At 49.6% G+C, this 25,175-nt stretch overlaps 5 protein-coding genes across 5 annotated transcripts in view; all 5 read right to left on the reverse strand.

The window, feature by feature from the left end:
• The window catches only part of Cen (cerebellar degeneration-related protein 2-like), a 621,507-nt gene that overhangs the window by 569,726 nt on the left and 26,606 nt on the right, over nucleotides 1–25,175 (reverse strand). Inside the window, exon 2 of the mRNA XM_069314440.1 lies at nucleotides 674–1,141. Within this exon, the coding sequence (XP_069170541.1) occupies nucleotides 674–749 (76 nt within the window). The 5' untranslated portion in view covers nucleotides 750–1,141. The remainder of the gene's footprint in view (nucleotides 1–673; nucleotides 1,142–25,175) is intronic.
• LOC138357618 (DNA-directed RNA polymerase II subunit RPB1-like) lies at nucleotides 12,475–13,263 on the reverse strand. The gene has a single exon (XM_069314615.1). It carries the CDS (start codon nucleotides 13,261–13,263, stop codon nucleotides 12,475–12,477), a length of 789 nt encoding a protein of 262 aa, XP_069170716.1.
• Nucleotides 13,431–13,965, reverse strand: LOC138357619 (salivary glue protein Sgs-4-like). Its single transcript, XM_069314616.1, has 2 exons — nucleotides 13,818–13,965; nucleotides 13,431–13,651 (listed from the first exon to the last, which is right to left on the reverse strand). The coding sequence occupies exons 1-2, from the start codon at nucleotides 13,963–13,965 to the stop codon at nucleotides 13,431–13,433; spliced, it is 369 nt and encodes a 122-aa protein (XP_069170717.1).
• On the reverse strand, nucleotides 14,134–14,541 carry LOC138357620 (salivary glue protein Sgs-4-like). The gene has a single exon (XM_069314617.1). It carries the CDS (start codon nucleotides 14,539–14,541, stop codon nucleotides 14,134–14,136), a length of 408 nt encoding a protein of 135 aa, XP_069170718.1.
• LOC138357621 (uncharacterized) overlaps nucleotides 16,890–25,175 on the reverse strand; it is a 46,655-nt gene continuing 38,369 nt past the window's right edge. The window contains exons 3-5 of the mRNA XM_069314618.1: nucleotides 18,068–18,373; nucleotides 17,420–18,025; nucleotides 16,890–17,335 (exon numbers count right to left, since the gene is read on the reverse strand). Coding sequence (XP_069170719.1) covers nucleotides 16,890–17,335; nucleotides 17,420–18,025; nucleotides 18,068–18,373 — 1,358 coding nt within the window. The remainder of the gene's footprint in view (nucleotides 17,336–17,419; nucleotides 18,026–18,067; nucleotides 18,374–25,175) is intronic.

The following is a 25,175-nucleotide window of genomic DNA, read 5'->3' on the forward strand; positions in this document are numbered from 1 at the left end:
ACTACTAGAAACAATGCCCTCATATACATAAATGCTGAGGGCGGAAGCGTTGCCAGGTTTCTCCTCGACAGCTGAACACAGCCCGTGGGAAGTGGGACTCTCCTGAATATCCGGTAATCGAATGATATGCAACTGTGGCTCGCGATACAAAGAAATTACACCCTAATTTCATAAATCATTCCTTGTAAGCGTAATTTATAAATTGTCTTCATTGAGAAGGTCAAGGTATAATAAGCCACAGTTAACATCAGTAGCAAGAAACCCATCAACACTGAACGAAGTTTTATTCACTATTTCGAGACAAAAATGTTAACATTTCAGCACAGGGAAGTGCCCCCACCTGAATTGAATGCCGGTCTGCAAGCTTGACTGTGGAATGTTGTTGTTGTTAAAGATTCGCTACGTGGAACAAAGTTCCAAGTAGCACGAGCTATGGTGAGCCCGTAGGTACTGACTGTGGAATATGACGCTGTAGATGCCGATATAAATCTTCATACCAGTTTCGTTTTGACCTGTAAAAAATTTATCAAGCTGCCGATGCAAAGCCTCATCCAACTAAACTCATGTATAGGAGAAAACGTAGAACTTTGCAAGCCATGAACTTACCTTACATGTATCAGCCAGCTCTGGTATTAGTTGAAATACGAATAAATGTTGAAAATGTAACACTTACCTGTATCAGTCCAGCAGTCAGTACATTCCTGACAGAGCATCGACCATTCGAACGCCAGCTCTGTGTAGGAGGCCATGGTGACGCTGGTGGAGTAACCGACCACAACAAGACGGACCCCAGCGGTGGCTGGTGGAGTAACCGACCACAACAAGACGGACCCCAGCGGTGGCTGGTGGAGTAACCGACCACAACAAGACGGACCCCAGCGGTGGCTGGTGGAGTAACCGACCACAACAAGACGGACCCCAGCGGTGGCTGGTGGAGTAACCGACCACAACAAGACGGACCCCAGCGGTGGCTGGAGTAAGCGAGCACAAGGTGGTCTCCACGTGCTCTGCTCAAGTCATTCTTATGGCAGATCTTGCGTGTTCAACACTGTCTCTGAACTCTTTCTGCTCGTAATCAAGAAAGAGCTTTGCAATGACTCCACTTTAATGTTCCCGCCTCAGGTCGTGAAGCACCACATCACTGGAAATAAATAACACTGTCGTTAATATTCAACGGACCTCGAACTCGATAAAGGGATACAGGTTTGACCACGAGCAGCAGCAGCAGCAGCAGCAGCAGCAGCAGCAGCTGTGGGGATCAGAGGTCATGCCCCACAAACAGTAGCTCCAATATACCTGAAAGTCACATTGCTGACGAAACATCGAACAATAACATGGATAGCTGAAGTGATCAAGTGTTTCTTCACCTCCCAGATGGTAGTAGATATTTGCCTAGAATAGAAAATATATATAAGAAAATTCCTGAAGTATATATATATATATAACAGAATTGTCACTACACCTCCTGGTCCTCCAATGAGAGATGTATTGATGAGGCTGACCCAATGAGGTCTGTAGGTCATGTTGGCTGCCCTAGAAGCTATACAAATATATAACCCCTTTGCTGACGCCCTTCCCATTCTCTCCAAATAGTGTATTTAAAGAAAATGGGACGAGGGGTGTGGGGGCCGCGTTACACTTGACCTGCGCCTCCCACTGTTTTATGAAGACATTGGTTACTGAAAGTTGTGTGTGGAGAGAGAGAGAGAGAGCTGGGGTTTGTTGCAGGTATTGCTCAACATGTGTTGCAAATGTTTACTTTAGTTTGGTTGATTACTTTTGGAGTGACAAGTTGAATTGGTGTATTAATTGGTTAATACTGTATATACGTGTGTATATATATAGTATATACTGTATTTTCACTCCCACCCCACATTCTCACCACACTTACCGCACACTCCCACCCCACACACAACCACTTGGGCTGGACGGTAGAGCTATGGTCTTGCGTCGTGCAGGTCGGCGTTCAATCACCGATCGTTCATAAGTGGTTGGGCACCATTCCTTCCCTCGTCTCATCCCAAATCATTATCCTGACTGATTGATGAAGATTAAGCCACCCAAGAGGTGGCACGGGCATGAATAGCCCGTATGTGGTAGATTTTTTGGAGTGAATGTGATCTTTGGTCGTGGAAGGATATACTGTGTGCTGAGGGCGCATTTAAATCGTCAGTCCTTATTATGTGGCTGCTATCGCGGGGAGGATACTGCTTGACAGTATTTATGAGGGTCTCCAGCTGCTGGACACCTTTTTTGACCAGAAGAGTAGCAGTGTTGATGGCTTCAGGGTGGTTACTGCAAGATTCACGGACTCTTAGAACTCTTCTAAGATAGTTGAATGTTTCATACCTTATCCTTATCCCTCCACTGTGCTATAGTCATAATGGCTAGCGCTTTCCCTTGATAATTCATTCCCTCCCATCTCATACTAGAAAAACACCTTATCCCACACTACCCCCCACCCCACACCTCTCGTCAGGGGCCTGGTAGGCTGGTGGATAACGCACAGGACTCGTAATTCTGTGGCGCGGGTTCGATTCCCGCACCAGGCAGAAACAAATGGGCAAAGTTTCTTTCACCCTGAATGCCCCTGTTACCTAGCAGTAAATAGGTACCTGGGAGTTAGTCAGCTGTCACGGGCTGCTTCCTGGGGTGTGTGTGGTGTGGGGGAAAAAGTAGTTAGTAAACAGTTGATTGACAGTTGAGAGGCGGGCCGAAAGAGCAAAGCTCAACCCTCGCAACACAACTAGGTGAATACCCTCCCACCACCCCTACCCCACACTTTTAAGGATTAAGTCAAAGGAAGATAGTATGAGGCTACAAGATAATCTAAACAAGCTGAAGGAATGGTCCGACAAATGGCTACTAAAGTTCAACCCAAGTAAATGTATGGTAATGAAACTAGGTGGAGGAACTAGGAGGCCAGACCAGGATACCGTATAGGAGATGAAGTCCTTCATGAAACGAACAGAGAGAAAGATCTAGGAGTTGATATCACACCAAACCTGTCTCCTGAAGCCCACATAAAAAGAATAACGTCTGCGGCATATGCGAGGCTGGCTAACATCAGAACAGCGTTCAGGAACCTGTGTAAGGAATCATTCAGAATCTTGTACACCACATATGTAAGACCAATCCTGGAGTATGCGGCCCCAGCATGGAGCCCGCACCTTGTCAAGCACAAGACGAAGCTGGAAAAAGTTTAGATATATACCACTAGACTAGTCCCAGAACTAAGAGGCATGAGTTACAAGGAAAGGCTGCGTGAAATGCACCTCACGACACTGGAAGACCCAAGAGTAAGGGGAGACATGATCACCACATACAAAATTCTCAGGGGAATTGACAGAGTAGACCAAAGTAGACAAGAATCGACTATTTAACAAGGGTGGTACACGCGCAAGGGAACACAGGTGGAAACTGAGTATCCAAATGAGCCACAGAGACAATAGAAAGAACTTTTTCTAGTGTCAGAGTAGTTAGTAAACGGAATACATTAGGCAGTGATGTGGTGGAGGCTGACTCCATACACAGTTTCAAATGTAGATACGATAGAGCCCAGTAGGCTCAGGAACCTGTAGACCAGTTGATTGACGGTTGAGAGGCGGGACCAAAGAGCCAGAGCTCAACCACCCCTACTCCACACTACCACCTCACCCCGCACACCCCTGCCACATCTACTCATACACACCCACTACATAAACCCATCACACACTCCCACCTTACCTACCACCCCACATTTACACTGTAGTGTATACCACTGTACACTACTTCATCACACGCTCCCACAGCATCTACCCCACACTCCCGCAGCATCTACCCCACACTCCCGCAGCATCTACCCCACACTCCCACAGCATCTACCCCACACTCCCGCAGCATCTACCCCACACTCCCACAGCATCTACCCCACACTCCCGCAGCATCTACCCCACACTTCCGCAGCATCTACCCCACACTCCCACAGCATCTACCCCACACTCCCACCACATCTACCCCACACTCCCGCAGCATCTACCCCACACTCCCACAGCATCTACCCCACACTTCCACAGCATCTACCCCACACTCCCGCAGCATCTACCCCACACTCCCGCAGCATCTACCCCACACTCCCGCAGCATCTACCCCACACTCCCGCAGCATCTACCCCACACTCCCGCAGCATCTACCCCACACTCCCGCAGCATCTACCCCACACTCCCGCAGCATCTACCCCACACTCCCGCAGCATCTACCCCACACTCCCGCAGCATCTACCCCACACTCCCGCAGCATCTACCCCACACTCCCGCAGCATCTACCCCACACTCGCGCAGCATCTACCCCACACTCCCACAGCATCTACCCCACACCTACCATCAACTCCTGGAGTGCACAAACAAATGGCTGCTACAAACCCGTATACCGACGTTATTTATGATTAAAAACTCACTTCTCCACAGCGCCTCCAGCCTTGAATTCACCTAGTTGTATTCACCTAGTTGTGCCTGCGGGGGTTGAGCTTCAGCTCTTTGGTCCCGCCTCTCAACCGTCAATCTACTGATGAACGTGATATGGTGGTGGTGCCTCTGTCAGGGTTGACTCTCAACTACTGCTTCCAGTCGACGGGTTATTGTGCACCCCATACTCCTCCTGTGTGGTAGTTTATTGTGCACCCCATACTCCTCCTGTGTGTGGTAGTTTATTGTGCACCCCATACTCATCCTGTGAGTGGTAGTTTATTGTGCACCCCATACTCATCCTGTGTGGTAGTTTATTGTGCACCCCATACTCATCCTGTGAGTGGTAGTTTATTGTGCACCCCATACTCCTCCTGTGAGTGGTAGTTTATTGTGCACCCCATACTCCTCCTGTGAGCGGTAGTTTATTGTGCACCCCATACTCCTCCTGTGAGTGGTAGTTTATTGTGCACCCCATACTCCTCCTGTGAGCGGTAGTTTATTGTGCACCCCATACTCCTCCTGTGTGTGGTAGTTTATTGTGCACCCCATACTCCTCCTGTGAGTGGTAGTTTATTGTGCACCCCATACTCCTCCTATGAGCGGTAGTTTATTGTGCACCCCATACTCATCCTATGAGCGGTAGTTTATTGTGCACCCCATACTCCTCCTGTGAGTGGTAGTTTATTGTGCACCCCATACTCATCCTATGAGCGGTAGCTTATTGTGCACCCCATACCAACAGGTGGATACGGTCAAACCCGGAAGTTACTGAGTGAACTCAAAAATCCACTTGGTGAATAGGCCCACTCTAAAGACCGCCAGAGCCATAAAGCCGAAGACAAGAAAAGACTAGAGTGGATGTGAGCGCCTTGAAGGAGGAGGTATGCGTGAGGGAGAAAGGTAACGTAGAGACTTTGACAAGGTGAGGAGGGAGAGAATAAGGGAGTATAATGTGAGGAGAGAGGAAGAGGGAGGGACACGGGAAACATCTCCCGTCACGCAGGGTGCAGTCGCACCTCCATAGATCTCCAGTATCAGCTCTTGATACTGGTAATGGCTCAAAAGGGCCACCACTTACGGGCTATTCATGCCCGTGCCACCTTTTGGCTGGCTTAATCTTCATCAATCAATCAATCAGAGGGAGGGAGGGAGGCTGGGCCGTGGTTGGAGGTTCTTATATTTACGCGGGAAAGTTAAGGGAGGAGGAGATACGCCAACGCTGCTTCTGTCCAAAGATGCTACGCAGACATCTTTATATAACTGTCTGTGTGTGTCTCTCTCTCTCCCTCCTCTCAGTGTTGGAGTTGGCGAGACGGTATGTGATCGTTATGTATATATATAAATAGCCCAAGAGTTCTGCCCTGACGCCTCTGAGCACTGATTTACCCACACACACACACACACACACACACACACACACACACACTGGGGCTGGGTGGCTGAGTGGACAGCGCACTAGACTCGTGGACCTAGGGACTGGGATTTGATCCCTGCACCCGGCGGAGACAGATGGGCAGTGTTTCCGTAACCCTGATGCTCCTGTTACCTAGCAGTAAATAGGTATCTGGGAGATAGACACCTGCTACGGGCTGCTTCCTCTGTGTGTGTGTGTGTGTGTGTGTGTGTGTGTGTGTGTGTGTGTGTGTGTGTGTGTGTGTGTGTGTGTGTGTGTGTGTGTGTACTCACCTAGTTGTACTCACCAAGTTGTGTTTGCGGGGGTTGAGCTCTGGCTCTTTGGTCCCGCCTCTCAACGGTCAATCAACAGGTGTACAGATTCCTGAGCCTATTGGGCTCTATCATATCTACACTTGAAACTGTGTATGGAGTCAGCCTCCACCACATCTCATCCTAATGCATTCCATTTGTCAACCACTCTGACACTAAAAAAGTTCTTTCCAATATCTCTGTGGCTCATTTGGGCACTCAGTTTCCACCTGTGTCCCCTTGTGCGTGTGCCCCTTGTGTTAAATAGACTGTCTTTATCTACCCTATCAATTCCCTTCAGAATCTTGAATGTGGTGATCATGTCCCCCCTAACTCTTCTGTCTTCCAGCGAAGTGAGGTTTAATTCCCGTAGTCTCTCCTCGTAGCTCATACCTCTCAGCTCGGGTACTAGTCTGGTGGCAAACCTTTGAACCTTTTCCAGTTTGTGTGTGTGTGTGTGTGTGTTTACTAGTTGTGTTTTTGCGGGGGTTGAGCTTTGCTCTTTCGGCCCACCTCTCAACTGTCAATCAACTGTTTACTAACTACTTTTTTTTTTCCACACACCACACACACACACACACACACACACACCCCAGGAAGCAGCCCGTGACAGCTGACTAACTCCCAGGTACCTATTTACTGCTAGGTAACAGGGGCACTTAGGGTGAAAGAAACTTTGCCCATTTGTTTCTGCCTCGTGCGGGAATCGAACCCGCGCCACAGAATTACGAATCCTGCGCGCTATCCACCAGGCTACGAGGCCCCTAGGTGTGTGTGTGTGTGTGTGTGTGTGTGTGTGTGTGTGTGTGTGTGTGTGTGTGTGTGTGTGTGTGTGTGTGTGTGTGTGGAGAAAAAAAATTAGTTAGCAGTTAGTAACAGTTGATTGATTGACAGTTGAGATGCGGGGCCGAAAGAGCAGAGCTCAACCCCCGTAAGCACAACTAGGTGAATACAAATAGGTGAGTACATACACACCCACGCACGCGCGTCAAGCCGTCTGAGGGATTCTGTGCCAAAACACCCCCCCCCCCCTCCCACCAAGCTCTTATATCTACACAGTAGGCTTTAGTAGCTCTACCAGTCAACACCACGACCACACCTTCCCACACCTCCCCACACAAGACCACACCTCACCATACCTTCCCACACCTCCCCACACAAGACCACACCTCACCATACCTTCCCACACCTCCCCACACAAGACCACACCTCCCCACACAAGACCACACCTTCCTACAAAAGACCACACCTTCCTACAAAAGACCACACCTTCCTACAAAAGACCACACCTTCCTACACAAGACCACACCTTCCTACACAAGACCACACCTCCCCACACAAGACCACACCTCCCCACACAAGACCACACCTTCCTACACAAGACCACACCTCCCCACACAAGACCACACCTTCCTACACAAGACCACACCTCCCCACACAAGACCACACCTCCCCCACACAAGACCACACCTCCCCACACAAGACCACACCTTCCCCACACACGACCACACCTCCCCACACAAGACCACACCTTCCCCACACAAGACCACACCTCCCCACACAAGACCACACCTCCCCACACAAGACCACACCTCCCCACACAAGACCACACCTCCCCACACAAGACCACACCTCCCCCACACAAGACCACACCTTCCCCACACACGACCACACCTCCCCACACAAGACCACACCTTCCCCACACAAGACCACACCTCCCCACACAAGACCACACCTCCCCACACAAGACTACACCTCCCCACACAAGACCACACCTCCCCACACAAGACCACACCTCCCCACACAAGACCACACCTCCCCACACAAGACTACACCTCCACACACAAGACCACACCTCCCCACACAAGACCACACCTCCCCACACAAGACCACACCTCCCCACACAAGACCACACCTCCCCACACAAGACTACACCTCCCCACACAAGACCACACCTCCCCACACAAGACCACACCTCCCCACACAAGACCACACCTCCCCACACAAGACTACACCTCCCCACACAAGACCACACCTCCCCACAAAAGACCACACCTCCACACACAAGACCACACCTCCCCACACAAGACCACACCTTCCCCACACAAGACTACACCTCCCCACACAAGACTACACCTCCCCACACAAGACTACACCTCCCCACACAAGACCACACCTCCCCACACAAGACCACACCTCCCCACACAAGACCACACCTTCCCCACACAAGACCACACCTCCCCACACAAGACTACACCTCCCCACACAAGACCACACCACCACACACAAGACCACACCTCCCCACACAAGACCACTCCTTCCCACACAAGACCACACCTCCACACACAAGACCACACCCCCACACAAGACCACACCTCCCCACACAAGACCACACCTCCCCCACACAAGACCACACCTCCCCACACAAGACCACACCTCCCCACACAAGACCACACCTCCCCACACAAGACCACACCTCCACACACAAGACCACACCTCCCCACACAAGACCACACCTCCCCACACAAGACTACACCTCCCCACACAAGACCACACCTCCCCACACAAGACCACACCTCCACACACAAGACCACACCTCCCCACACAAGACCACACCTCCCCACACAAGACCACACCTCCACACACAAGACCACACCTTCCCCACACAAGACCACACCTCCACACACAAGACCACACCTTCCCCACACAAGACCACACCCCCACACAAGACCACACCTCCACACACAAGACCACACCCCCACACAAGACCACACCTCCCCACACAAGACCACACCTCCCCCACACAAGACCACACCTCCCCACACAAGACCACACCTCCCCACACAAGACCACACCTCCCCACACAAGACCACACCTCCACACACAAGACCACACCTCCCCACACAAGACCACACCTCCACACACAAGACCACACCTTCCCCACACAAGACCACACCCCCACACAAGACTACACCTCCACACACAAGACTACACCTCCCCACACAAGACCACACCTCCCCACACAAGACCACACCCCCACACAAGACCACACCTCCCCACACAAGACCACACCTCCCCACACAAGACCACACCTCCCCACACAAGACCACACCCCCACACAAGACTACACCTCCACACACAAGACTACACCTCCCCACACAAGACCACACCTCCCCACACAAGACCACACCCCCACACAAGACCACACCTCCCCACACAAGACCACACCTCCCCACACAAGACCACACCTCCCCACACAAGACCACACCTCCCCACACAAGACCACACCTCCCCACACAAGACCACACCTCCACACACAAGACCACACCTCCCCACACAAGACCACACCTCCCCACACAAGACCACACCTCCCCACACAAGACTACACCTCCCCACACAAGACCACACCTCCCCACACAAGACAACACCTCCCCACACAAGACCACACCTCCCCCACACAAGACCACACCTCCACACACAAGACTACACCTCCCCACACAAGACCACACCTCCCCACACAAGACCACACCTCCCCACACAAGACCACACCTCCCCACACAAGACCACACCTCCCCACACAAGACTACACCTCCCCACACAAGACCACACCTCCCCCACACAAGACCACACCTCCCCACACAAGACTACACCTCCCCACACAAGACCACACCTCCCCCACACAAGACCACACCTCCCCACACAAGACTACACCTCCCCACACAAGACAACACCTCCCCACACAAGACCACACCTCCCCCACACAAGACCACACCTCCACACACAAGACTACACCTCCCCACACAAGACCACACCTCCCCACACAAGACCACACCTCCCCACACAAGACCACACCTCCCCACACAAGACTACACCTCCCCACACAAGACCACACCTCCACACACAAGACTACACCTCCCCACACAAGACCACACCTCCCCACACAAGACCACACCTCCCCACACAAGACCACACCTCCCCACACAAGACCACACCTCCCCACACAAGACTACACCTCCCCACACAAGACCACACCTCCCCCACACAAGACCACACCTCCCCACACAAGACCACACCTCCCCCACACAAGACCACACCTCCCCACACAAGACTACACCTCCCCACACAAGACCACACCTCCCCCACACAAGACCACACCTCCACACACAAGACTACACCTCCCCACACAAGACCACACCTCCCCACACAAGACTACACCTCCCCACACAAGACCACACCTCCCCACACAAGACTACACCTCCCCACACAAGACCACACCTTCCCCACACAAGACTACACCTCCCCACACAAGACCACACCTTCCCCACACAAGACCACACCCCCACACAAGACTACACCTCCCCACACAAGACTACACCTCCCCACACAAGACCACACCTTCCCCACACAAGACTACACCTCCCCACACAAGACCACACCTTCCCCACACAAGACCACACCTCCACACACAAGACCACACCTTCCCCACACAAGACCACAACGTCACAGAACTCACTGACAAAAAAAACATAAAATACAATCCTACTCTATAACCACTGAATCATTCTACAATAAAAGTTGACAAAACGTGAAATCGAGACACCTTCTTTCCTTCAAGATGCTGAAAGTACTTTTACACACGCAACAGCCATTGTCACGATTGATGTAGGCAATCCACCCGTCTTAATCCACCCGTCTTAATCCACCCGTCTTAATCCACCCGTCTTAATCCACCCGTCTTAATCCATCCGTCTTAATCCACCCGTCTTAATCCACCCGTCTTAATCCACCCGTCTGACTCCTCCTCTCTTATTCCACCCGTCTGCTGTCTTGAGTGACAAAGGCAAACTATTCGTGAGTGAAAGAACACATTCCACTTTGACAGTGGGCCCCACACCCAGACCCTCACCCTTCAAGGTAATTGGGGGCCCATCTACACCCTACCCGTTGTCTGAGGGGCCCACCACCACCCTACCCGTTGTCTGAGGGGCCCACCACCACCCTACCCGTTGTCTGAGGGGCCCACCACCACCCTACCCGTTGTCTGAGGGCCCACCACCGCCCTACCCGTTGTCTGAGGGCCCACCACCACCCTCCCCGTTGTCTGAGGGGCCCACCACCACCCTACCCGTTGTCTGAGGGCCACCACCACCCTACCCGTTGTCAGAGGGCCACCACCACCCTACCCGTTGTCTGAGGGCCACCACCACCCTACCCGTTGTCTGAGGGGCCCACCACCGCCCTACCCGTTGCCTGAGGGGCCCACCACCACCCTACCCGTTGTCTGAGGGGCCCACCACCACCACCCTACCCGTTGTCTGAGGGCCCACCACCACCCTACCCGTTGCCTGAGGGGCCCACCACCACCCTACCCGTTGTCTGAGGGGCCCACCACCACCCTACCCGTTGTCTGAGGGCCACCACCACCCTACCCGTTGTCTGAGGGCCCACCACCACCCTACCCGTTGTCTGAGGGCCCACCACCACCACCCTCCCTGTTGCCTGAGGGGCCCACCACCACCACCCTCCCTGTTGCCTGAGGGGCCCACCACCACCACCCTACCCGTTGCCTGAGGGGCCCACCACCACCACCCTACCCGTTGCCTGAGGGGCCCACCACCACCACCCTCCCTGTTGCCTGAGGGGCCCACCACCACCACCCTACCCGTTGCCTGAGGGGCCCACCACCACCACCCTACCCGTTGCCTGAGTGGCCCACCACCACCCTACCCGTTGCCTGAGGGGCCCACCACCACCACCCTACCCGTTGCCTGAGGGGCCCACCACCACCACCCTACCCGTTGCCTGAGGGGCCCACCACCACCCTTGAACCATAATATCAGTATCAGAGACAGAGCATGCAGAAAATGCATCATAAGGAGGTACCAGAGCGCAGCTAAATCGTGGAGGGTGCTGGGACCCGGGGCCCAGCACCTAGGGCCCAGCACCTAGGGGGCCCCAGCACCTAGGGGGCCCCAGCACTTAGCAAACCCCAGCGTCACGTAATGCGTCAGCTGGGGACGGCTACTGACGTGACAGATCGCCTCGCGACGCCGAATCATCTTCCAGATCTCAACACAATTTAAAAATACAAAACCCATTACTGATCTGAATGTTGAGATCACTAGAGTATTTTGTCTCCATTTTGTCAGTGGTAGATGTAGAGCCGGCTGTGGGGGAGTCATTGTAAGCTGTGGGGGAGTCATTGTAAGCTGTGGAGGAGTCATTGTAAGCTGTGGGGGAGTCATTGTAAGCTGTGGGGCAGTCATTGTAAGCTGTGGGGGAGTCATTGTAAGCTGTGGGGGAGTCATTGTAAGCTGTGGGGGAGTCATTGTAAACTGTGGGGAGTCATTGTAAGCTGTGGAGGAGTCATTGTAAGCTGTGGGGGAGTCATTGTAAGCTGTGGGGGAGTCATTGTAAGCTGTGGGGGAGTCATTGTAAGCTGTGGGGGAGTCATTGTAAGCTGTGGGGGAGAGTCATTGTAAGCTGTGGGGGGAGTCATTGTAAGCTGTGGGGGAGTCATTGTAAGCTGTGGGGGAGTCATTGTAAGCTGTGGGGGAGTCATTGTAAGCTGTGGGGGAGTCATTGTAAACTGTGGGGGAGTCATTGTAAGCTGTGGGGGAGTCATTGTAAGCTGTGGGGGAGAGTCATTGTAAGCTGTGGGGGGAGTCATTGTAAGCTGTGGGGGAGTCATTGTAAGCTGTGGGGGAGTCATTGTAAGCTGTGGAGGAGTCATTGTAAGCTGTGGGGGAGTCATTGTAAGCTGTGGGGGAGTCATTGTAAGCTGTGGGGAAGTCATTGTAAGCTGTGGGGGAGTCATTGTAAGCTGTGGGGGAGTCCTTGTAAGCTGTGGGGGAGTCATTGTAAGCTGTGGGGGAGTCATTGTAAGCTGTGGGGGGGAGTCCTTGTAAGCTGTGGGGGAGTCATTGTAAGCTGTGGGGGAGTCATTGTAAGCTGTGGGGGAGTCATTGTAAGGTGTGGGGGAGTCATTGTAAGCTGTGGGGGAGTCATTGTAAGCTGTGGGGGAGTCATTGTAAGCTGTAGGGGAGTCATTGTAAGCTGTGGGGGAGTCATTGTAAGCTGTGGGGGAGTCATTGTAAGCTGTGGGGGGAGTCATTGTAAGCTGTGGGGGGAGTCATTGTAAGCTGTGGGGGAGTCATTGTAAGCTGTGGGGGAGTCATTGTAAGCTGTGGGGGAGTCATTGTAAGCTGTGGGGGAGTCATTGTAAACTGTGGGGGAGTCATTGTAAGCTGTGGGGGAGTCATTGTAAGCTGTGGGGGAGAGTCATTGTAAGCTGTGGGGGGAGTCATTGCAAGCTGTGGGGGAGTCATTGTAAGCTGTGGGGGAGTCATTGTAAGCTGTGGGGGAGTCATTGTAAGCTGTGGAGGAGTCATTGTAAGCTGTGGGGGAGTCATTGTAAGCTGTGGGGGAGTCATTGTAAGCTGTGGGGAAGTCATTGTAAGCTGTGGGGGAGTCATTGTAAGCTGTGGGGGAGTCCTTGTAAGCTGTGGGGGAGTCATTGTAAGCTGTGGGGGAGTCATTGTAAGCTGTGGGGGGGAGTCCTTGTAAGCTGTGGGGGAGTCATTGTAAGCTGTGGGGGAGTCATTGTAAGCTGTGGGGGAGAGTCATTGTAAGGTGTGGGGGAGTCATTGTAAGCTGTGGGGGAGTCACTGTAAGCTGTGGGGGAGTCATTGTAAGCTGTAGGGGAGTCATTGTAAGCTGTGGGGGAGTCATTGTAAGCTGTGGGGGAGTCATTGTAAGCTGTGGGGGGAGTCATTGTAAGATGTGGGGGAGTCATTGTAAGCTGTGGGGGAGTCATTGTAAGCTGTGGGGGAGTCATTGTAAGGTGTGGGGGAGTCATTGTAAGCTGTGGGGGAGTCATTGTAAGGTGTGGGGGGGAGTCATTGTAAGCTGTGGGGGAGTCATTGTAAGCTGTGGGGGAGTCATTGTAAGCTGTGGGGGAGAGTCATTGTAAGCTGTGGGGGAGTCATTGTAAGCTGTGGGGGGAGTCATTGTAAGCTGTTGGGGGGGAGTCGTTGTAAGCTGTGGGGGAGTCATTGTAAGCTGTGGGGGAGTCATTGTAAGGTGTGGAGGAGTCATTGTAAGCTGTGGGGGAGTCATTGTAAGCTGTGGGGGAGTCATTGCAAGCTGTGGGGGGGGTCATTGTAAGCTGTGGGGGAGTCATTGTAAGCTGTGGGGAGTCATTGTAAGCTGTGGGGGAGTCATTGTAAGGTGTGGGGGAGTCATTGTAAGGTGTGGGGGAGTCATTGTAAGCTGTGGGGGAGTCATTGTAAGCTGTGGGGGAGTCATTGTAAGCTGTGGGGGAGTCATTGTAAGCTGTGGGGGAGTCATTGTAAGCTGTGGGGGAGTCATTGTAAGCTGTGGGGGGAGTCATTGTAAGCTGTGGGGGAGTCATTGCAAGCTGTGGGGGGGAGTCATTGTAAGCTGTGGGGGAGTCATTGTAAGCTGTGGGGGAGTCATTGTAAGCTGTGGGGAGTCATTGTAAGCTGTGGGGGAGTCATTGTAAGGTGTGTGGGGGAGTCATTGTAAGCTGTGGGGGAGTCATTGTAAGCTGTGGGGGAGTCATTGTAAGCTGTGGGGGAGTCATTGTAAGCTGTGGGGGAGTCATTGTAAGCTGTGGGGGAGTCATTGTCAGCTGTGGGGCAGTCATTGTAAGCTGTGGGGGAGTCATTGTAAGCTGTGGGGGAGTCATTGTCAGCTGTGGGGGAGTCATTGTAAGGTGTGGGGAGTCATTATAAGCTGTGGGGGAGTCATTGTAAGCTGTGGGGGAGTCATTGTAAGCTGTGGGGAGTCATAAGCTGTGGGGGAGTCATTGTAAGCTGTGGGGAGTCATAAGCTGTGGGGGAGTCATTGTAAGCTGTGGGGAGTCATAAGCTGTGGGGGAGTCATTGTAAGCTGTGGGGAGTCATTGTAAGCTGTGGAGTCATTGTAAGCTGTGGGGGAGTCATTGTAAGGTGTGGGGAGTCATTATAAGTTGTGGGGGAGTCATTGTAAGCTGTGGGGGAGTCATTGTAAGGTGTGGGGAGTCATTGTAAGCTGTGGGGGAGTCATTGTAAGCTATGGGGGGAGTCATTGTAAGCTGTGGGGGAGTCATTGTAAGCTGTGGGGGAGTCATTGTAAGCTGTGGGGGAGTCATTGTAAGCTATGGGGGAGTCATTGTAAGCTGTGGGGGAGTCATTATAAGCTGTGGGAGAGTCATTGTAAGCTGTGGGGGAGTCATTGTAAGCTATGGCGGGAGTCATTGTAAGCTGTGGGGGAGTCATTGTAAGCTATGGGGGAGTAAATGTAAGCTGTGGGGGAGTAATTGTAAGCTGTAGGGGGTCACTGTAAGCTGTGGAGGGAGTCATTGTAAGCTGTGGGGGAGTCATTGTAAGCTGTGGGGGAGTCATTGTAAGCTGTGGGGCAGTCATTGTAAGCTGTGGGGGAGTCATTGTAAGCTGTGGGGGAGTCATTGTAAGCTGTGGAGTCATTATAAGCTGTGGAGTCATTGTAAGCTGTGGGGCAGTCATTGTAAGCTGTGGGGGTCATTGTAAGCTGTGGAGGGAGTCATTGTAAGCTGTGGGGAGTCATTATAAGCTGTGGGGAGTCATTTTAAGCTGTGGGGGAGTCAGTGTAAGCTGTGGGGGAGTCATTGTAAGCTGTGGGGGAGTCATTGTAAGCTGTGGAGTCATTGTAAGCTATGGGGCAGTCATTGTAAGCTGTGGGGGAGTCATTGTAATCTGTGGGGGAGTCATTGTAAGCTGTGGGGGAGTCATTATAAGCTGTGGGGGGAGTCATTGTAAGCTGTGGGGGTCATTGTAGGCTGTGGAGTCATCATAAGCTGTGGGGGAGTCATTATAAGCTGTGGGGGTCATTATAAGCTGTGGGGAGTCATTATAAGCTGTGGGGAGTCATTGTAAGCTGTGGGGGAGTCATTGTAAGCTATAGGGGGAGTCATTGTAAGCTGTGGGGGAGTCATTGTAAGCTATGGGGGGAGTCATTGTAAGCTGTGGGGGAGTCATTGTAAGCTGTGGGGGAGTAAATGTAAGCTGTGGGGGAGTAATTGTAAGCTGTGGGGGGTCACTGTAAGCTGTGGAGGGAGTCATTGTAAGCTGTGGGGGAGCCATTGTAAGCTGTGGGGGAGTCATTGTAAGCTGTGGGGGAGTAATTGTAAGATGTGGGGGTCAGTGTAAGCTGTGAGGGGATCACTGTAAGCTGTGGGGGGAGTCATTGTAAGTTGTGGGGGAGTCATTGCAAGCTGTGGGGGAGTCATTGTAAACTGTAGGGGAGTCATTGTAAGTTGTGGGGGAGTCATTGTAAGCTGTGGGGGAGTCATTGTAAGCTGTGGGTAGTCATTATAAGCTGTAGGGAGTCATTGAAAGCTGGGGGAGTCATTGTAAGCTGTGGAGGAGTCATTGTAAGCTGGGGGAGTCACCATAAACTATGGAGGAGTCATCATAAACAGTGGAGGAGGAGTCATAAACTGTGGAGGAGTCATCATAAACTATTGGGAGTCATCATAAACTGTGGAGGAGTCATCATAAACTGTGGGGAGTCACCATAAACTGTGGAGGAGTCATCATAATCTGTGGGGAGTCATCATAAACTGTTGGGAGTCATCATAAACTGTGGAGGAGTCATCATAAACTGTGGAGGAGTCATCATAAACTGTGGAGGAGTCATCATAAACTGTGGGGAGTCACCATAAACTGTGGAGGAGTCATCATAATCTGTGGGGAGTCATCATAAACTGTTGGGAGTCATCATAAACTGTGGAGGAGTCATCATAAACTGTGGAGGAGTCATCATAAACTGTGGGGGAGTCATCATAAACTGTGGAGGAGTCACCATAAACTGCGGAGGAGTCATCATAAACTGTGGGGGAGTCACCATAAACTGTGGAGGAGTCACCATAAACTGTGGAGGAGTCATCATAAACTGTGTGGGAGTCACCATAAACTGTGGGGGAGTCACCATAAACTGTGGGGGAGTCATCATAAACTGTGGAGGAGTCACCATAAACTGCGGAGGAGTCATCATAAACTGTGGGGGAGTCACCATAAACTGTGGGGGAGTCACCATAAACTGTGGAGGAGTCACCATAAACTGTGGGGAGTCACCATAAACTGTGGGGGAGTCACCATAAACTGTGGGGGAGTCACCATAAACTTTGGAGGAGTCACCATAAACTGTGGGGGAGTCACCATAAACTGTGGGGAGTCACCATAAACTGTGGGGGAGTCATCACAAACTGTGGAGGAGTCACCATAAACTGTGGAGAGTCACCATAAACTGTGGAGGAGTCATCATAAACTGTGGAGGAGTCACCATAAACTGTGGAGGAGTCATCATAAACTGTGTGGAGTCATCATAAACTGTGGGGGGAGTCACCATGAACTGTGGAGGAGTCATCATAAACTGTGGAGGAGTCACCATAAACTGTGGAGGAGTCACCATAAACTGTGGGGGAGTCATCACAAACTGTGGAGGAGTCACCATAAACTGTGGAGAGTCACCATAAACTGTGGGGGGAGTCACCATAAACTGTGGGGGAGTCACCATAAACTGTGGAGGAGTCATCATAAACTGTGTGGAGTCATCATAAACTGTGGGGGGAGTCACCATGAACTGTGGAGGAGTCATCATAAACTGTGGAGGAGTCACCATAAACTGTGGAGGAGTCACCATAAACTGTGGAGGAGTCACCATAAACTGTGGAGGAGTCATCATAAACTGTGGGGAGTCACCATAAACTGTGGAGGAGTCATCATAAACTGTGGAGGAGTCGCCATAAACTGTGGAGGAGTCACCATAAACTGTGGAGGAGTCATCATAAACTGTGGAGGAGTCATCATAAACTGTGGAGGAGTCATCATAAACTGTGGGGAGTCACCATAAACTGTGGAGGAGTCATCATAAACTGTGGGGAGTTATCATAAACTGTGGAGGAGTCACCATAAACTGAGGAGTCATAAACTGTGGAGGAGTCACCATAAACTGTGGAGGAGTCACCATAAACTGTGGAGGAGTCATCATAAACTGTGGAGGAGTCATCATAAACTGTGGAGGAGTCATCATAAACTGTGGAGGAGGAGTCATAAACTGTGGAGGAGGAGTCATAAACTGTGGAGGAGGAGTCATAAACTGTGGAGGAGTCATCATAAACTGTGGGGAGTCACCATAAACTGTGGAGGAGTCATCATAAACTGTGGAGGAGTCACCATAAACTGTGGGGAGTCATCATAAACTGGTTATCAAGTGGTCAAAATATCGTTGTGCAGACTCCCACATTAAAGTAACCTATCTTGAGATTATCTTGAGGTTATCTTGAGATGATTTCGGGGCTTATCGTCCCCGCGGCCCGGTCCTCGACCTGGCCTCCTTTTTGTTACACACCCCCAGGAAGCAGCCCGTAGCAGCTGCCTAACTCCCAGGTACCTATTTACTGCACGGTGAACCAGGGGGAACCGGGTGAAAGAAACTATGCCCATTTGTTTCCGCCTGCACCGGGGATCGTACCCGGAACCTTAGGACTACGAATCCTGAGCGCTGTCCACTCAACCGCCAGGCCTACCCTGCCTTCAGTATTAGTCAAAATATCACAATAACGTATCTAACTCGCCGAGTACCAGAACCTCAGACCAAATCCCTTACCCCGAGAAATCCCCCCCCCCCCCCTCTCAAGCCACCGGGATAGTTATCGACATATTTCTGCTGATCTGAAAGCATATTACGGTTCCAGTAATAGTCTACATGTGAAATGGGAAGTGAACCTTTGTCCTGAACAGAAATTAGTCTCAAGTTCGAACTTTATTGTATTATAAATCGTTGGTTTAATAAAGTGCATGCTGAACATGTTTTCTTTGAAGAATTTGGTTTTCTGTCAATGGGATTTTCGGGTACACTGAAATAGTTTTCGAATTCCTTATTTCACATTATCATCAATGGTACACCGTATTAACATAACCAAACGTAATGAAACCCGCCGAACATATCCCAATCCAACTTTAACTTAAAGTAACCTTATCCTAAAATATCCTTAACCTAACCTAACCTAACCTAACCTAACCTATCCATGTATAGAGAGAAGATAACATCACTAATTATGTAGTCGTTCTTCATCCATTCCCATGAGCTATTTCCTCCCTGAGGACAAGTTGCTAAAAATAATTAAATATTTATTTCTACAGAATATACATGAAATATCATCTGCAAATTAATTAACTATATAATATTCTGCCAAAACTCTGACTCTATCATATTACATTTGGTAATAAAAATCGAGTTCTCCGACATTTTCATATTAAACACTCATGACTGTCACACTTAACTTCAGCAGAAGTTAAGTGTGACAGTCCTCCACTGCACAAGGGAGGTAGTAAAGCTTAGGACAAATGCTATATATATTGATCGCACTAACATCACTGATAATTAAAGTCTTTGAAACACTGATTTGGAATCAAATCTCCAGCTTTATGGAAAACAATGAACGTCATAGCACAGGTTAACATGGATTTAATGCGGGAATATTCTGCCATTCGCAATTACTCAACTATTATGACAAAATGACACAAGCATTAGAAAAAACACAAAAGTGCAGAAGTTCTATACACAGACTTTGCAAAGGCATTTGATAAATGAGATTATGTAGTAATAGCCAATAAAATGAGATCAGTGGGAATTACAGGTAAAGGAGGTCGATGGACATTCAATTTCCTGCCAAACAGAATCCAAAGGGAAACAGGCAATCAAACAAACTCAAGTCCAAGCACAGTGAAAAGCTCTGTACCCCGGGGCACCATTGTCTGTCCTTGCACCATTCCCTTTTCTCATTCTTATATTAGATATAGACAAAATACAAGTCACAGCTTCCTTGATGACCAGACTACACACTAGAAGGTGAAGGGACGACGACGTTTCGGTCCGTCCTGGACCATTCTAAAGTCGATTGTTCTGGACCAAGTCAGTCAAGTCCTGGACCATTCTCAAGTCGATTGTTCTGGACCAAGTCAGTCAAGTTTTGGACCATTCTCAAGTCGACTGTCCTGGATCAAGTCAGTCAAGTCCTGGACCATTCTCAAGTCGATTGTTCTGGACCAAGTCAGTCAAGTCCTGGACCATTCTCAAGTCGATTGTCCTGGGCCAAGTCAGTCAAGTTTTGGACCATTCTCAAGTCGACTGTCCTGGATCAAGTCAGTCAAGTCCTGGACCATTCTCAAGTCGATTGTTCTGGACCAAATCAGTCAAGTCCAGGACCATTCTCACAATCGACTTGAGAATGGTCCAGGACGGACCAAAACGTCGTCGTCCCTTCACCTTCTAGTGTGTGGTCTGGTCAACATACTTTAGCCACGTTATTGTGGCTCATCGCCTCACAGCTTCCTTTCTTGTGTGTCTGCCTTTCCAGACGCTAACAAAATCATCATGAAGAAAATTCTGGCGAAGACACTGAAAAACTTCAAGTCGATATTAATTGAGTCTTCGATTTTGCAAGATAAAATAACGTGATGTTTAACAGTGATAAATTCCTGATAGGTATGGTAAAAATGAAGAACTCAAACGAAATACTGAGTAAAGGACACAATCAGATCTACTGATAAGAGGTAAAAAGGGCAAAGGAGCATGAAATAATGATGTCAGATGACTTAATGTTTAGTGAGAATAACAAAGCGAATCCAGCATCATCCAGGACAATGATAGTATGACTAATGAGGGCCTCCAAATCCAGGAATGCTACTAAAATACTCCTTTCCCAATCACTTGTCCTGTCCCGGCTTGAGTACTGCTCTATAGTCACTTCCCCTCTCAAAACAGCAGAGATTTCTGAAACTAGAAACTACACCAAGAACTGGATAGTCATCAGAGGTCCACGAGTACTCAATATCCAGTAAACATAAGACATATTCCCCGTACAAAAGTACAAACGTTCAAAAGCAAAAATTAGACAATCTCCCTTGAATAGTACTTGAAGTACGGGGTTGTAGTGAAAATGTGGGCCTGCGGGTTGCTTCAAGCAACAGCCTGTTGGACCCACGGTTAAGCCTGGCCGCCTAAACCTTGCTTGGAGGAGAAGACCTCACACAACTAACTCCAAATATGAACGTTGCAACGTTCAGGAATTCAAGAAATTCGTAAATCAGAGGTTAACTTTATATTTTTAATTCATTCTAACAGGAACCGCGCTATTGTTGTCTAATATCAGCTTAACAGTAAAATATTGAATATTGTGTTGAGTAAATTGGCAGAAGCGTCGTTACGGCGAGCGCTGAGTTACTCGACAACGTCTGGCGACTCTTGTCTTATTATAATATATGATGATAAGTGTTCTTATTGTTATTATTATCTTAAGTTTAATTATGGATAATACTGGGGAGAGATGACTTGAGATATTCAGGTCGTGGGAAGGTGGGTGGTGTTACCGCTACCTGGTGGTGGTGGTGGTGGTGCTCTGAGCCCACTCTGACGGTGGCTGCACGCACGCACGCACGCACACGCACACACACACACACACACACACACACACACACACACACACACACACACACACACACACACACACAAAACACACACACACACACACACACACACACACACACACACACACACACACACACACACACACACACACACACACACACACAAAACACACACACACACACACACACACACACACACACACACACACACACACACACACACACACACACACACACACACACACATGAATATGCTAACCATAGGGAATAGCTAACCGGGAACCACTGGAAGAGTTTAAGATTACCAGCGGGGAAGTAAGGAAGTGTTTACTAGAATTGGATGTGACAAAGGCTATAGGCCCAGATGGAATCTCCCCTTGGATACTAAAGCAAGGAGTAGAAGAACTGTGCCTCCCACTCTCCATAGTGTATAACAAATCACTGGCAACAGGGGAACTGCCAGAAATTTGGAAAGCAGCTAACGTAGTCTCGATATACAAGAAAGGGGATAGACAGGAGGCACTGAATTACAGGCCAGTGTCCCTAACCTGCATACCATGCAAGCTGATGGAGAAGATTGTGCGAAGAAAGCTAGTGGAGCATCTGGAGCGAAAGAACTTTGTAACACAGCATCAACATGGATTCAGGTATGGCAGGTCCTGCCTCACAGGGTTACTTGAATTCTACGACCAGGCAACAAAAATAAGGCAAGAAAGAGAAGGGTGGGCAGATTGCATATTTTTGGATTGTCAGAAAGCCTTTCATACAGTGCCACACAAGAGGCTAGTGAAAAAGCTGGAGATGCAGGCCGGAGTGAAAGGGGAAGGTACTCCGTTGGATACAGGAGTGCCTAAGCAACAGGAGACAACGAGTCAGTGTGAGGGGTGAGGTCTCAGATTGGCGAGACGTTACGAGTGGAGTCCCGCAGGGGTCAGTTCTTGGACCTATACTGTTTCTGATATAAGTAAATGACCTCCCAGAGGGTATAGAATCGTTTCTCTCAATGTTTGCCGATGATGCAAAAATTATGAGGAGGATTGAAACTGAGGACGATAGTAGGAGGCTACAAGATGACCTAGACAGACAGAGTGAATGGTCCAACAAATGGCTGTTGAAATTCAACCCGAGTAAATGCAAAGTAATGAAACTAGGCAGTGGAAATAGGAGGCCAGACACAGGATACAGAATAGGAGATGAAGTACTTAATGAAACGAACAGAGAGAAAGATCTAGGAGTTGATATCACACCAAACCTGTCTCCTGAAGCCCACATAAAAAGAATAACGTCTGCGGCATATGCGAGGCTGGCTAACATCAGAACAGCGTTCAGGAACCTGTGTAAGAAATCATTCAGAATCTTGTACACCACATATGTAAGACCAATCCTGGAGTATGCGGCCCCAGCATGGAGCCCGTACCTTGTCAAGCACAAGACGAAGCTGGAAAAAGTCCAAAGGTATGCCACTAGACTAGTCCCAGAACTAAGAGGCATGAGTAACGAGGAAAGGCTGCGGGAAATGCACCTTACAACACTGGAAGACAGAAGAGTAAGGGAAGACATGATCACAACCTACAAAATCCTCAGAGGATTCCTCTGAATCCTCTGAGGATTCACACACACACACACACACACACACACACACACACACACACACACACACACACACACACACACACACACACACACACACATCCTCCCTGATGTGTGTGTGAACACACAAAAAAAAACTCTATGTCACATAACGAACACGATGTCACCCAAACGTGTCAGCAGGCAGTAAACAGGTTTATCCCGGCCCAAAAGGAAAAATCCGAGAAGCAAAAGAAGAATCCATGGTATAATAGGGCATGTATGGAAGCAAAGGAACTGAACAAAAGGGCGTGGAGGAACTTCCGTAATAACAGAACACCAGAAAGTAGAGAGAGATACCAGAGAACCAGGAATGAGTACGTCAGGGTGAGAAGAGAAGCAGAGAAAAATTATGAAAATGATATAGCAAACAAAGCCAAGACCAAACTAAAGCTACTCCACAGTCACATCAGGAGGAAAACAACAGTGAAAGAACAGGTAATGAAACTAAGAACGGGGGGGAGGACAGGTATATAGAGAATGACAAAGAAGTGTGTGAATAACTCAACAAGAGGTTCCAGGAGGTCTTCACAATAGAACAAGGTAAGGTCACTGCGCTAGGAGAGGGGGCAGTAAACCAGGCGGCCTTGGAAGGGTTCGAAATTACGAGAGATGAGGTCAAGAGACACCTGTTGAATCTGGATGTGAGAAAGGCTGTTGGTCCAGGCGGGATCTCGCCATGGGTATTGAAAGAGTGTGCAGAGGCACTTTGCTTGCCACTCTCCATAGTGTATAGTAGGTCACTGGAGACGAGAGACCTACCAGAAATATGGAAGACAGCTAATATGGTCCCAATATACAAAAAGGGCGACAGGCAAGAGGCACTGAACTACAGGCCAGTGTCCTTAACTTGTATATCATGCAAGGTGATGGAGAAGATCGTGAGAAAAACCCATTAACACATCTGGAGAGAAGGGACTTCGTGACAAATCGCCAACATGGATTCAAGGAGGGTAAATCTTGCCTCATTGGCTTAATAGAATTCTATGACCAAGGGACGTAAGCAAGAAAGAGCAGAGATTAAGTAAGTAAGTAAGAGATTAATTGCAAAATTTAAAAAAGAGAATTGCAGTAAGCAAGAATGAGAAGGCTGGGCGGACTGCATTTTCTTGGACTATCGGAAAGCCTTTGACACAGTACCGCATAAGAGGCTGGTACATAAGCTGGAGAGACAGGCAGGAGTGACTGGTAAAGTGTTCCAGTGGATAAGTGAGTACCTAAGCAATAGGAAGCAGAGAGTTATAGTGAGGGGTGAGACCTCAGATTGGCGTGAAGTCACCAGTGGAGTCCCACAGGGCTCTGTACTCGGTCTTATCCTGTTTCTGATATACGTAAATGATCTCCCGGAGGGTATAGCTCATTTCTCTCAATGCTTGCTGACGACGCCAAAATTATGAGAAGGATTAAAACAGAGGAGGACTGCTTGAGGTTTCAAGAAGACCTAGACAAACTGAAGAAATGGTCGAACAAATGGTTGTTAGAGTTTAACCCAAGCAAATGTAATATAATGAAAATAGATGTAGGGAGCAGGAGGCCAGATACAAGGTATCATTTAGGAGATGAAATTCTTCAAGAGTCAGAGAGAGAGAAAGACCTGGGGGTTGATATCACGCCAGACCTGTCCCCTGAAGCATAAATCAAGAGGATAACATCAGCGGCATATGCCAGGTTGGCCTACATAAGAACGGCATTTAGAAACTTGTGTAAGGAATCCTTCAGAACTTTGTATACCACATATGTCAGACCAATCCTGGAGTATGCAGCCCCAGCATGGAGTCCATATCTAGTCAAGGATAAGACCAAACTGAAAACGGTTCAAAGGTTTGCCACCAAACTAGTACCCGAGCTGAGAGGTATGAGCTTCGAGGAGAGACTACGGGAATTAAAACCCACGTCGCTGGAAGACAGAAGAATTAGGAGGGAC

This window comes from Procambarus clarkii, chromosome 79 (assembly GCF_040958095.1).
Source record: "Procambarus clarkii isolate CNS0578487 chromosome 79, FALCON_Pclarkii_2.0, whole genome shotgun sequence".
NCBI lineage: Eukaryota > Metazoa > Arthropoda > Malacostraca > Decapoda > Cambaridae > Procambarus > Procambarus clarkii.